Genomic DNA, 14,300 nt, shown 5'->3' with positions numbered 1-14,300 from the left:
TCCTCGAAAAAAATCAATCAATTTAGTAAGACATGATACATCTCACGCTGACTTTCCCTAATTAGGCCAGGCTTTTCCAAAGGCGCATAAATCCTATCCCTAAGAATCCTCTCCAATAGCTTCCCAACCACCAATCTGAGACTCACCAGTCTATAATTTCCTGGATTAACCCTTATTTCGGAGAAGCAAATTGTGTCAGGAACTAAGGAATTGAGGACATTTACTATTTGGAAGAAAAGGATGGAGGACGCAGACTATTACTGACTATTTGAGAGAGATAGAGAATATTAATTGTTTAAAAACAGCGCTACTTACTGACCATTTAAAAAGGACTGAGGGCACTGACCATTTGAAATTACTGGAAGAGAAGAATATTGTCATTGATAGAAAATCATATTCTTAGTGTTTATATGATTTGAGATATTCATAAAGGAAACTGAAATTTTCTGAAGCTGTCCATTTGGATTCCTGTTACTTTACTTAATTGTTTAATGTGTAATTAATTTGTTTGGTACATTAAGCTCAAACCAGGTTACTCTGCCACTTTCAAGGACTGAAGTAAAAATTTATGGTTGCCTTCAGATAATCTAGTGCCTAAAAGAAATGACAAAACAGGAATTGCTGCACATTTATCCCGGCAGGCAGATTACTGAAAATACATCAAGAACTGAGTGCAAAGACAGACACTCAGAAACACTTATTTGGCGAGTTATTATTTATATTAATGATTTGGATGAGAATTTATGGGGCATGATTAGTAAATTTGCAGGTCACACCAAGATTGGTGGCATATGGACAGTGAAGAAGATTATTTAGGATTGCAATGGGACCTTGATCAATTGGGCCAGTGGGCTGATGAATGGCAGATGGAGTTTAATTTAGATAAATGCGAGGTGATGCATTTTGGTAGGTCAAACCAGGGCAGGACTTACTCAGTTAATGGTAGGGTGTTGGGGAGAGTTATAGAACAAAGAGATCTAGGGGTACAGGTTCATAGCTCCTTGAAGGTGGAGTCACAGGTGGACAAAGTTATGAAGAAGGCATTCAGCATGCTTGGTTTCATTGGTCAGAACATTGAATACAGGAGTTGGGACGTTTTGTTGAAATTGTACAAGACATTGGTAAGGCCACACTTGGAATACTGTGTACAGTTCTGGTCACCCTATTATAGAAAGGATATTATTAAACTAGAAAGAATGCAGGAAAGATTTACTAGGATGCTACTGGGATTTGATTGAGTTATAAGGAGAGGCTGGATAGACTGGGACTTTTTTCTCTGCCGTGTCGGAGTCTTAGGGGTGATCTAATGGAGGTCTATAAAATAATGAGGGGCATAGATCAGCTGGACAGTCAACATCTTTTCCCAAAGGTAGGGGAGTTTAAAACTAGAGGGCATAGGTTTAAAGTGAGAGGGGAGAGATACGAAAGGATCCAGAGGGGCAATTTTTTCACACAGAGGGTGGTGAGTGTCTGGAACAAGCTGCCAGAGGTAGTAGTAGAGGCGGGCACAATTTTGTCTTTTAAAAAGCATTTAGACAGTTACATGGGTAAGATGGGTATAGAGGGATATGGGCCAAAGGTGGGCAATTGGGACTAGTTCAGTGGTTAAAAAAAAAGGACGGCATGGACAAGTTGGGCTGAAGGGGCGGTTTCCATGCTGTAAACCTCTATGACTTTATATTCACCCCAAAGAGTGACCCAAAATACCAAAGCTAAAATAATGTAGGGAAACATGTTTTTAAAAATGCCCTAGCATTACAGTGATAGTTTCATGACAATTGAATATTAGAAGAAAGTATAAAGTTACAATGCAATCAACTGACATGGCAGATAACTGGAAAAATAGATATTCAGTATTAATGTGCTTTAATAGTTTTATTCTGTATATTTTATAGATTTGGAAAATTCCTTTGTTGATTATACAATCAGCCTGGATACAAAGCAGAAGAGTAAAAGAGTTTTATTTGCAAACAATGATGGAACTCCTGACTCTGTGTCTGATTCTGTGAGGATCTCATCTGATGTCTGTAAAAATTATTCACTCATTGTACAGGTAAGATGGGAGGCTAGGTTTAGGAATTTGCATTAGGAGATATAGAGGGACTTCCTTTAAACTGTTAAATTTCAAAGGGAGGTAAAATGCTTTTACAATGTGCAAAGATTTCATAAGTAAACAAGGGAAGCATATTAAATTTTATTTGGCCCAAAAGTAGGAGCCATAGGAAAACATGAAAGATTTTTGTATTTTGGAAATGTTGCTGAGGACAATGGAACTGTCGATGAAGGATGAAAAGGATATTTTAGGAGAGATATTGAGAGGACAGGTTGAAGAACTGCTGGAAATAGCTGTAGGTTGAGAGAATGTGTAAAGTTTGAATTAGCCATCTAGTCAAGCCAGAAAAGTCTTGGCCTGTGAAGATTAGTCTTGTATCTGCAGGTTTCTTGGATTTCCACAGCAGAGTGGAAGTCAATTTGAGAGATTGTGTGGTTTGCCTGTATTGAAGCGACAGCAGCTTTGACTTGGATAATATTACTGGATTGTTATGGTTAAACATCTATTCAGATGTGTTGCCTCAGTGGGAAGCTTTTTCCCAGGTCGGAGGTGACGATCACGAGGGGTCACGGGCTCAAGCTGAGAGGGGCGAAGTATAACTCAGACATCAGAGGGACGTTTTTTACACAGAGGGTGGTGGGGGCCTGGAATGCGCTGCCAAGTAGGGTGGTGGAGGCAGGCACGCTGACATCGTTTAAGACTTACCTGGATAGTCACATAAGCAGCCTGGGGATGGAGGGATACAAACGATTGGTCTAGTTGGACCAAGGAGCGGCACAGGCTTGGAGGGCCGAAGGGCCTGTTTCCTGTGCTGTACTGTTATTTGTTCTTTGTACTCTTTGTTCTATATACTTATGCGTCTGACCAAGTCGGGAGTCTTTTGGGGGAATGTTTTGTAAGACTAATTTTAACTGTTTTTAAAAAAAATACATCTTTTACTTTTAATTTTTAAATTCCCAGAAGTGTTACTGGACTTCTTGCTGCTGAGTTTAGTTCGCTTTCTTTCCATTTCCAGAGTGCAAAAAACATTGTGGCCCATAAGCCAAGTTTCCCTCTGGCATTGGGCTGCTCAGCAATTAACATTTGCTGTGAACCAACATCCTGCTGTGGTACAGCAAGCAGTTAGGAAGGCAAATGGTATGTTGGCCTTAATTGCAAGAGGACTTGAGTACAGGAGCAAGGATGTCTTACAGTAGCTGTCCAGAGCCTTGGTGAGACCGCACCTGGAGTACTGTGTGCAGTTTTGGTCTCCTTAGCAAAGAAAGGATATACTTGCCATGGAGGGAGTGCAGCGAAGGTTCACCAGCTGATTCCTGGGATGGCAGCAATGTATGAGGAGAGGTTATGTCAACTGGGCTGTATTCCCTGGAGTTTAGAAGAAAGACAGGGGATGTAATTGAAACACATTAAATTCTGAGAGGACTGGACAGATTTGATGTCGGGACATTGTTTCCTCTGGCTGGGGGCGGGGTTTAGAACAAGGAATCACAGTTTTAGAATACAGGAGAAGCCATTTAAGAGTGAGATCAGGAGCAACTTCTTCACTCAGAGGGTAGTGAACCTGTGGAATTCTCTATCACAAAAAGCTGTGGAGGCCAAATTACTGAATATATTTAAGAAAGAAATAGATCAATTTATGGACTTTACAGATGTTAAAGGATATAGGGAGAATGCGGGAGTATGGTGTTGAGAGAGGATCAGCCATGATCATATTGAATAATGGAGCAGGCTCCAAAGGCTGCATGATCTACTCCTGCACCTATTTTCTATGTTTCCAAGTATCTCAGTCATATTCCCATTCATGGCATACAAGTGCCAGGTAATGACCATCTCCGACAAAAAATAAACTAAGCATCTCCCCTTGATGTTCAAAGGCATTGTCATCACTGAATCCCCCAATTGACCAGAAACATAACTAGATAGCCATACAAATATGTGACTACCAGAGCAACTCAGAAGTTAGAAATTCTGCAGCAAGTTACTCATCTCTTGACTCCCCAAAGCCTGTTCACCATCTTCAAAGCACAAGTCAAGAGTGTAACGGAATTCTCTCCACTTGCCTGGACGGGTGCTGCTCCAATGACACTCAAGAAGCTTAACACCATCTAGAACAAAGCACCTCATAATAGGCACCCCATACACCACCTTAAATGTTCCCTCCCTCTACCACTGACGCACAATGGTCATCATGTGCTACATCTACAAGATGCATTGCAGCAATTTCCCTACCCTGCTTCAAAAGCACCTTACCAATCTCCAACCTCTACTACCTAGAAGGACAAGGGCAGCAGATGCGTGAGAACACCACCACCTGAAAGTTCTCCTCCAAGCCATACATCATCCTGACTTGGACCTATATTGCCATTCCTTCACTGTCACTGGACAAAATTGTGGAACTCCCTTCCTAACAACACTGTTGGGGTCTCAACACCAGGTGGATAGCAGTGGTTGAAGAAGGTGACCCACCACCATCTTCTCGGGGGCAATTATGGATGGGCAACAAATGCTGGACTTGCTAGCGACTCTCATATCGCGTGAAATAAACAAAATGATCTGTCCATATGTCACTTTGCCATATCTCTCTCACCTTCTCTAACTCTACAATCCTTTGATGGCTCTATATTTGTCTAACTCTTTTCTACATCCCTGATTTTCATCACGCCACATTAAAGGTACCGGAGTGTGGCGACTAGGGGATTTTTACAGTAACTTCATTGCAGTGTTAATGGAAGCCTACTTGTGACACAAATAAATAAACTTTAAACTTTATTTAAATTCAAGTTACCATTGCTGTAATTTCAAATATTTTATGTTTCATCATTTGACTTTTACTTTACGAACTTTACGCACATCCAAAGATGTGCGGCTTAGGTTGATTGGCCATGCTAAATTGCCCCTTAGTGTCCTGAGGCATGTAGGTTAAAGGGCTTAGCGGGGTAAATATGTGGGGTGACGGGGATAGGGCCTGGGTGGGATTGTTGTCGGTGCAGACTTGATGGGCCGAATGGCCTCCTTCTGTACTGTAGGGTTTCTATGATTCTATGTGATTCTTAATCTTGATTAACAAATAACATTCTTCAATTTCAGCATTGCACGTTTGACTGTGTCTCTGCAATTATTGTGGAGGTGCACTATACACTGAATAATACTGGAAAGAAGGCTGGACTACCCTCACCAATTCTTGATAATTTTGCCAAACCTTCAACACATGTTGAGGTAAAAATGACAAACTTGAAAAACTGAATTAATTATAATGTTTAAAATGTCAATGTTTTATTAATTACATTGTTAAGGTCTAATGGCTATCACTTTGCTAAATGGCAATCACATTGTTAAAGCAATTGGTATTGGTCCACCTATAAGTGGGAACCTAATTGGTCTACCCCAAAATAAATGGGGTCTAATCATTCACATCAAAAGTGTATGAATGGGAGCTGTGCCCAGTGGGCATGATGGGAACTGGGGTGTTTTATTGACCCCTCTTGTCATATTTTGGTTTGATGTTTTAAGTTTCCTTTGTGATTTGTTTGATGCAGTGTCCCTTTGAGGGACTGCTCTTTTAAATTGGCCCTTAATTTGTTTAATTTAGTTTAATTGTTTTGCTCCAAAAGAGGATAAATTGGGAGCACTGAAACAGTGAGGTAATTTGATTTGATTTATTATTGTCACATGTATTAACATACAGTGAAAAGTATTGTTTCTTGCGCGCTATACAGACAAAACATACCATTCAAAACATACCATTTAGTCACATGAGCAGCCTGGGAATAGTCACATGAGCAGCCTGGGAATGGAGAGTCACATGAGCAGCCTGGGAATGGAGAGTCACATGAGCAGCCTGGGAATAGTCACATGAGCAGCCTGGGAATGGAGAGTCACATGAGCAGCCTGGGAATGGAGGGATACAAACGATTGGTCTAGTTGGACCAAGGAGCGGCACAGGCTTGGAGGGCCGAAGGGCCTGTTTCCTGTGCTGTATTGTTCTTTGTTCTTTGTTCTTATTCATAGAGAAGGAAGTGAGAGAGTGCACAATGTAGTGTTACAGTCATAGCTAGGGTGCAGAGAAAGATCAACTTAATGCAAGGTAGGTCCATTCAAAAGTCTGACAGCAGCAGGGAAGAAGCTGTTCTTGAATCGGTTGGTACGTAACCTCAGACTTTTGTATCTTTTTCCCAAAGGAAGAAGGTGGAAGAGAGAATGCCCGGGGTGCGTGGGGTCCTTAATTAGAGAACATAGAACATTACAATGCAGTACAGGCCCTTCAGCCCTCGATCTTGTGCCGACCAGTGAAACCAATCTAAAGCCCCTCTAATCTACACTATTCCAATATCATCCAACCGAGGGGCTAGATGGCCTACTCCTGCTCCTATTTCTTATGTTTCTTATCTTCTTATATGTTTATCCAATAACCATTTGAATGCTCTTAATGTTGACGAGTCCACTACTGCTGCAGGCAGGCATTCCATGCCCTTATGCTGGCTGCTTTACCGAGGCAGCTGGAAGTGTAGCCAGAGTCAATGGATGGAAGGCTGGTTTGTGTGATGGATTGGGCTACATTCACGACCTTTTGTAGTTCCTTGTGGTATTGGGCAGAGCAGGAGCCATACCAAGCTGTGATACAACCAGAAAGAATGCTTTCTGTCCGTGGCTTTACTGTCTGGAAATAAACCTGTTTGAGACATAGGCTAGCTTTTGGAGACGCTAGCCTAGTGGAATTACCCATAGGCTATTAATCCAGAAACTCAGCTAATGTTCTGGGGAACCTTGCTTTGAATCCTGCCAGATTGTGGAATTTGAATTCAATAAAAAAAGAAAATCTGGAATGATGACCATGAAAATATTGTCGATTGTCTGAAAAACCCATCTGGTTCACTAATGTCCTTCAGGGAAGGAAATCTGCTGTCGTTACCTAGTCTGAACTACATGTGACTCCACAGCCACAGCAATGTGGTTGATTCTCAACTGCCCTTGAGCAACTAAGAATGGGCAATAAATGCTGGCCAGCCAAAGATGCCCATGTCCCTTGAATGAATAAAATTTAAAGAAAACATATAATTATTGGAATTAACATAAAGTATAAGCCTGGATACATTTAAAGTTAGAGGTTATGAACAGTTCAGCATTTTAGCAGCTTGCTTCCTTATAAGACCATACGAAATAGGAACAGGCGTATGCTGTTTGGCCACTCGAGCTCGCTCTGCCATTAAATAGGATCATGGCTGATCTGATGCATTCTTCACGTCCATTTTCTTGCCCTTTCTCTGTACGCCTTGATTCCCTTACTGATCAATTCTATCTATCTCAGCCTTAAAAATACACAAGGACTCTGCCCTCACAGCTCTCTATCAAGCACTTCCAAAGACTCTCAACTCTCTGAGAGAAGAAATTCCTCCTCATGTCAGTCTTAACTTGGTGTTCCTTTATTCTGAGCAGAGATGCTTCAGTGTGATTTGAACAGGCTGAATGTCTGGGCATCTGCATGGCAGATGCCGTATAATGTGGATAAGTTATCCACTTTGATAGCAGTAATAGGAAGACAGATTATTACTTGAATGGGTGTAAATTGAGAGAGGTGTATACTTTACGGGACCTTGGAGTCCTCCTGCATCAGCCGCTGGCGGTAACGAAGGCAAATAGTATGTTGGCCTTCATAGTGAGAGAATTTGAGTTCAGGGATAGGGATGTTTTGCTGCAATTGTCTAGGGCATTGGTGAGGCCACACCTGGCGTATTGTATGCTGTTTTGCTGTCCTTATCTGGGGAAAGATATCCTTGCTATAGAGGGAGTGCAGCAAAGGTTTACCAGGCTGATTCCTGGGATGGCAGGACTGTCATATGAGGATTATATTCACTGGAGTTTAGAAGAGTGAGAGGGGATCTCATAGAAACTTATAAAATTCTAACAGGGTTAGACAGGGTAGATTCAGAAAGAATGTTCCCAATGGTGGGGGAGTCCAGAACTAGGAGTCATAATTTGAGGATAAGGGGGAAACCTTTTAGAACTAAGGTGAGGAGAAATTTCTTCACCCAGAGGGTGGTGAATGTGTGGAATTGACTATCACAGAATGTAGTTGAGGCCAAATGTTATCTGATTTCAAAATCATAGAATCATAGAATCCCTACAGTACAGAAGGAGGCCATTCGGCCCATCGAGTCTGTACAGACCACAATCCCACCCAGCCCCTATTTCCGCAACCCCATGCATTTACCCTGAAACTAAGGTCAATTTAGCATGGCTAATCAACCTAATCTGCACATCTTTGGACTATGGGAGGAAACCGGAGCACCCGGAGGAAGCCCACGCTCAGATAGGGAGAATGTGCAAACTCCACACAGGCAGTGACTTGAGGGCGGAATTGAACCTGGGACCATGACACTGAGGCAGCAGAACTAACCACTGTGCCACCGTGCTGCCCATTTGATATCGCTCTTGGGGCTAAAGGGAATCAAGGGATATGGGGGAAAGTGGGGCATCAGGATATTGAATTTGATGATCAGTCATGATCAAAATGAATGGCAGAGCAGGCCCAAACCAACAAGAGGGAAATACATACCTGACCTCATCCTTAGCAATCTGCCGGCTGCAGATGCATCTGTCTATGACAGTAGTGGTAAGAGTGACCACCGCACAGTCTTCGTGGAGACGAAGTCCCGCCTTCACATTGAGAATAACCTCCATCGTGTTGTGTGGTACTATCACCATGCTAAATGGGACAGACTTCAAACAGATCTAGCAACTCAAGACTGGGCATCCATGAGGCGCTGTGGGCCATCAACAGCAGCAGAACTGTACTCCAGCACAATCTTCAACTTCATGGCCCGGTATATCCCCCACTCAACCATTACCATCAAGCCAGGGGATCAGCCCTGGTTCAATGGAGAGTGCAGGAGGTCATGGCGGGAGCAGCACCAGACATACCTAAAAATGAGGTGTCAACGTGGTGAAGCTACCAAACAGGACTACTTGCCAAACAGCATAAACAGCAAGTGATGGACAGAGCAAAGCGATCCCACAACCAACAGATCAGATCTAAGCTCTGCAGTCCTTCCACATCCAGCTATGAATGGTGGTGGACAATTAAACAACTCATTGGAGGAGGAGACTCCACAAATATCCCCCTCCTCAATGATGCAGGAGCCCAGCACATCAGTGCAAAAGATAAGGCTGAAGCATTCACAGCAATCTTCAGCCAGGAGTGCTGAGTGGATGATCCATCTCGACCTCCTCCAGAGGTCCCCAGCATCTCAGATGCCAGTCTCCAGCCAATTCGATTCACTCCACGTGATATCAAGAAACAGTTGGAGGCACTGGATACTGCAAAGGCAATGGGCCCTGATAACATTCCGGCAATAGTACTGAAGACCTGTGCTCCAGAACTTGCCGCTCCCCTAGCCAAGCTCTTCCAGTACAGTGACAACACAGGCATCTAGCCAACAATGTGGAAAATTGTCCAGATATGGCATGTACACAAATAGCAGGATAAATCCAACCCAGCCAATTACTGAGAGTCTACTCTCGATTATCAGTAAAGTGATGGAAGGGGTCATCAACAGTGTTATGAAGCGACACCTGCTCAGCAATAACCTGCTCAGTGACTCCCACTTTCGGTTCGCCAGGGTCACTCAGCTCCTGACCTCATTACAACCTTGGTTCAAACATGGACAAAAGAGCTAAATTCCAGAAGTGAGATGAGAGTGACAGCCCTTGACATCATTCGACCGAGTGTGGCATCAAGGACCCCTAGCGAAACTGGAATTAATGGGTATCGGGGACAAACTCTCCGCTGTTTGGAGTCACAATGTGATATGGACAGGCTGAGTGAGTTGATATATGCATGGCAGATGCAGTACAATGTGGATAAATGTGAGGTTATCCATTGTGGTAGCAATGTTTACATCAAAATTTTGCTTTTTCTTTTAGCTCCAATTTCAGAAGGATTGTGGCTCCGATAATATCTGTCATGCAAATCTATCATTGGTATCCAATCTGCCGCAGTGAGTTATTAATTCTATACATAGTCATTTAGTGGTATATAACTTGAGTATTGATGAAAAAGAGATTTATTTGTTTAATCTTTTCATCTTGCACTCATCAGGACATTCGAAAGAATACCAACATACTGTATGAGAAGTGTGCTGATTGGTTAGCAAGCAGACTGATTGGTAGAGGCGTTGTCATAGAGAATGCACCAGTTAATGGTGGCTGATAGTTACCTGCCAAGCAGGTAACTCTGAATGCTTTAGGCATTGCTCTGAGGAATGAATGAGTGGCTACCATTTGTCTTGATTAGCTAAAATGGTGCAATGTGTGTACATGTTTTTTCTGACTGCAAAGAACAGGGCCCTCTGTATTAATATATGTAGCTTCAATACATGTAAGCCCAACTAACAATCTTAAATATATGTCAGCGTAATTCTTAGCACACTGAGGATTACAAAGCAAATGTTCTCCAATTGTGGAATAATATTTAATGTTGGACATGTGTTTTGAATTTTGCAAGCATGGCTGGTAGGATATGGCTGTACCTTGCTCATTGCAGTTTGATTTAAATCACTAGTCTTTGGGACGTATGGCCTACATACCTACCATCACGCTAGCACTGAAATTAATGCACCACATCACTCACTTGTCTGATTGGCAGAACATCTTTCCTGGTGCATTCTCCATGACAACACCTACCAATCAAATCCCACATGGCAACAAATTAGTACTCACTTCTCAGACAACATACGTTTGTTGATTTCCCTTACATTGTATTCATGTAAATGTCCAAATGAATGCAAGGTGAAGTTTTAAAACAAAGTATCTTTTTCAGCAATACTCAAATTCTTTATATAAAATGGTGCCTGTGTGAATAAGCTGATAGAACATATAGAATATTACAGCGCAGTACAGGCCCTTCAGCCCTCGATGTTGCGCTGACCAGTGAAACCAATCTAAAGCCCATCTAACCTACACTATTCCAATATCATCCATATGTTTATCCAAATATCCATTTAAATGCCCTTAATGTTGGCGAGTCCACTACTGCTGCAGGCAGGGCATTCCACGCCCTTACTACTCTCTGAGTGAAGAACCTACCTCTGACATCTGTCCTATATCTATCACCCCTCAATTTAAAGCTATGTCCCCTCGTGCTAGCTACCACCATCCGAGGAAAAAGACTCTCACTATCCACCCTGTCTAATCCTCTGATCATCTTGTATGCCTCTATTAAGTCACCTCTTAACCTTCATCTCTCCAACGAAAACAACCTCAAGTCCCTCAACCTTACCTCATAAGACCTTCCCACCATACCAGGCAACATCCTAGTAAATCTCCTCTCCACCCTTTCCAATGCTTCCACATCCTTCCTATGATGCGGTGACCAGAACTGTACACAATACTCCAAGTGCGGCCGCACCAGAGTTTTGTACAGCTGCAACATGACCTCCTGGCTCCGAAACTCAATCCCTCCACCAATAAAAGCTAACACTCCGTATGCCTTCTTAACAACCCTATCAACCTGGGTGCCAACTTTCAGGGATCTATGCACATGGACACCGAGATCTCTCTGTTCATCCACACTACCAAGTCTCTTACCATTAGCCCAGTACTCTGTAATCCTGTTACTCCTTCCAAAGTGAATCACCTCACACTTTTCCGCATTAAACTCCATTTGCCACCTCTCAGCCCAGCACTGCAGCTTATCTATGTCCCTCTGTAACCTGCAACAACCTTCCGCACTGTCCACAACTCCACCGACTTTAGAATCATCCGCAAATTTACTAACCCATCCTTCTACGCCCTCATCCAGGTTATTTATAAAAATGACAAACAGCAGTGGCCCCAAAACAGATCCTTGCGGTACACCACTAGTAACTGAACTCCAGGATGAATATTTCCTATCAACCACCACCCTCTGTCTGCTTACAGCTAGCCAATTCCTGATCCAAACCACTAAATCACCCTCAATCCCATGCCTCCGTATCTTCTGCAATAGCTTACCGTGGGGAACCTTATCAAACGCTTTACTGAAATCCATATACACCACATCAACCGCTTTACCCTCACCCACCTCTTTGGTCACCTTTTCAAAGAACTTAATAAGGTTTGTGAGGCACGACCTACCCTTCACAAAACCGTGCTGACTATCCCTAATCAAATTGTTCCTTTCTAGATGATTATAAATCCTATCTCTTATAATCCTTTCCAAAACTTTGCCCACAACAGAAGTAAGGCTCACTGGTCTATAATTACCAGGGTTGTCTCTACTCCCCTTCTTGAACAAGGGGACAACATTTGCTATCCTCCAGTCTTCTGGCACTATTCCTGTAGACGATGATGACATAAAGATCAAAGCCAAAGGTTCTGCAATCTCCTCCCTAGCCTCCCAGAAAATCCTGGGATAAATCCCATCCGGCCCAGGGGACATATCTATTTTCACACTTTCCAGAATTGCTAACACCTCCTCCTTATTAACCTCAGTCTAGTCCAATAGCCTGTATCTCAGTATTCTCCTCGACAACGTTGTCTTTTTCCTGCGTGAATACTAACGAAAAATATTCATTTAGCGCCTCTCCTATCTCTTCAGACTCCACGCACAACTTCCCACGACTGTCCTTGACTGGCCCTAATCTTACCCTAGTCATTCTTTTATTCCTGACATACCTATGGAAAGCTTTCGGGTTTTCCTTGATCCTACCTGCCAAAGACTTCTCATGTCCCCTCCTGGCTCTTCTTAACTCTCTCTTTAGGTCCTTCCTGGCTAACTTGATGTCCTAACCTATGCTTTGAATGTCAATATGAGACAGTGGGTGGGAATTTACAGATTCACTCGCCCATCAATGGGCAGAGCGAGCGAGTAAAATCGCGCAGGAGCCGAGAAATCAGGATCACGCCCAACTTCCCGGCTCTCGTAATTTTACAAGAGCAGGATTTCCGACAAGGTCAGCCTCTTGCTGGAAATGAGTGAGAAGCTGAATAAATTATTTAAATGTATTCTAATGCTAATTTAAATGGCATCGTTGAGCCTGGTGCTGAATCGTCCAGGCTCACTTGCCTTTATGGTCTCGCCGAGAAACGTTCTCTCCAGTGAGGAAAACACTTGCTCCCTATGAACAAGGAACAGTATTGTTGGCCTCGCTGGTAGAACTGGAGGCCATTAAGGCCCCATGTGGAGGGCAATGGGGAGGTTCCCCTTCGACACTGCCAGCTTGGCACCTCAGTAATTCTCACTGGGCACCTTGGCACTGCCCAGTGGGACAGCCTGCAGAGGGAGCTATTGTGCATGTGCAGAACTCTGATTCTGCACATGCACAATAGCAACAGCAGAGGTCTGACAGAGCGAGAGAGAGAGAGAGAGTGAGCTATCAGGCCCCCACCTTCCTCACCCCATCGATTGCCTGCAGAGTAGCAGTGGCAACCTCCCCACCCCACCACCAAACAAGGAGAGCGATTTAAGGCCTGCCCACTGCCTGTAGCAACTAGAAATGGTCTGGCCGCTTTTCTTCATGCATTATGTGCACAGGATTGGGGGTAGAAACTCGCCCAAAAAAACAGATTTGCAATTCTCCCATTTTCATGCCAGCTGGACACTTAGAATCAATTATCGTAAAATTCCACTCAGTATCTTTTCTATGTTGATGGGAGCAAATGAGGTAAAGGTTCATGGTGAAGTGTTCAAACACCAAGGGACATAAATTAAACTATAGGAGAATGGACTTTCAAAACAGGGTCAAGACCTGACATCTAGATGATGGAGGGGATAGATAGAGAGAACATTCAAAGACTATTTCCTCGGATGGATGGAGCTATTACAAGGGGGTGTAACTACAGGGTTCATGGTGGGAGATATAGGAAGGATGTCCGAGGTAGGTTCTTTATTCAGAGAGTGGTTGGGGTGTGGAATGGAGTGCCTGCAGTGATAGTGGAGTCAGACACTTTAGGAACATTTAAGCGGTTATTGGATAGGCACATGGAGCACACCAGGATGATAGGGAGTGGGATAGCTTGATCTTGGTTTCAGATAAAGCTTGGCACAACATCGTGGGCCGAAGGGCCTGTTCTGTGCTGTACTGTTCTATGTTCTATGTTCTAGATGAATTGTCATAGAGTCATCGAGGTTTACAGCATGGAAACAGAACCTTCGGCCCAACTTGTCTGTGCCACCCCTTTTTTTAACCCCTTAGCTAGTCCCAATTGCTCACATTTGGCCCATATCCCTCTATACCCATCCCACCCATGTAACTGTCTAAATGCTTTTTAA

General features: G+C 43.2%; 1 protein-coding gene across 2 annotated transcripts in view; it reads left to right on the top strand.

Annotated features, from left to right (window-relative positions):
- The window catches only part of LOC144501157 (integrin alpha-E-like), a 377,113-nt gene that overhangs the window by 243,971 nt on the left and 118,842 nt on the right, over positions 1-14,300 (top strand). For both annotated transcript variants that reach the window (XM_078224555.1, XM_078224556.1), the window contains 3 exons: positions 1,896-2,053; positions 5,141-5,269; positions 9,974-10,047. In XM_078224555.1, coding sequence (XP_078080681.1) covers positions 1,896-2,053; positions 5,141-5,269; positions 9,974-10,047 — 361 coding nt within the window. The remainder of the gene's footprint in view (positions 1-1,895; positions 2,054-5,140; positions 5,270-9,973; positions 10,048-14,300) is intronic.

Source organism: Mustelus asterias, chromosome 12 (genome assembly GCF_964213995.1).
Source record: "Mustelus asterias chromosome 12, sMusAst1.hap1.1, whole genome shotgun sequence".
Taxonomy (NCBI): Eukaryota; Metazoa; Chordata; class Chondrichthyes; order Carcharhiniformes; family Triakidae; genus Mustelus; species Mustelus asterias.
The sequence above is the reverse complement of the archived record's forward strand: the minus strand, read 5'-3'. Positions and strand labels throughout refer to the sequence as shown.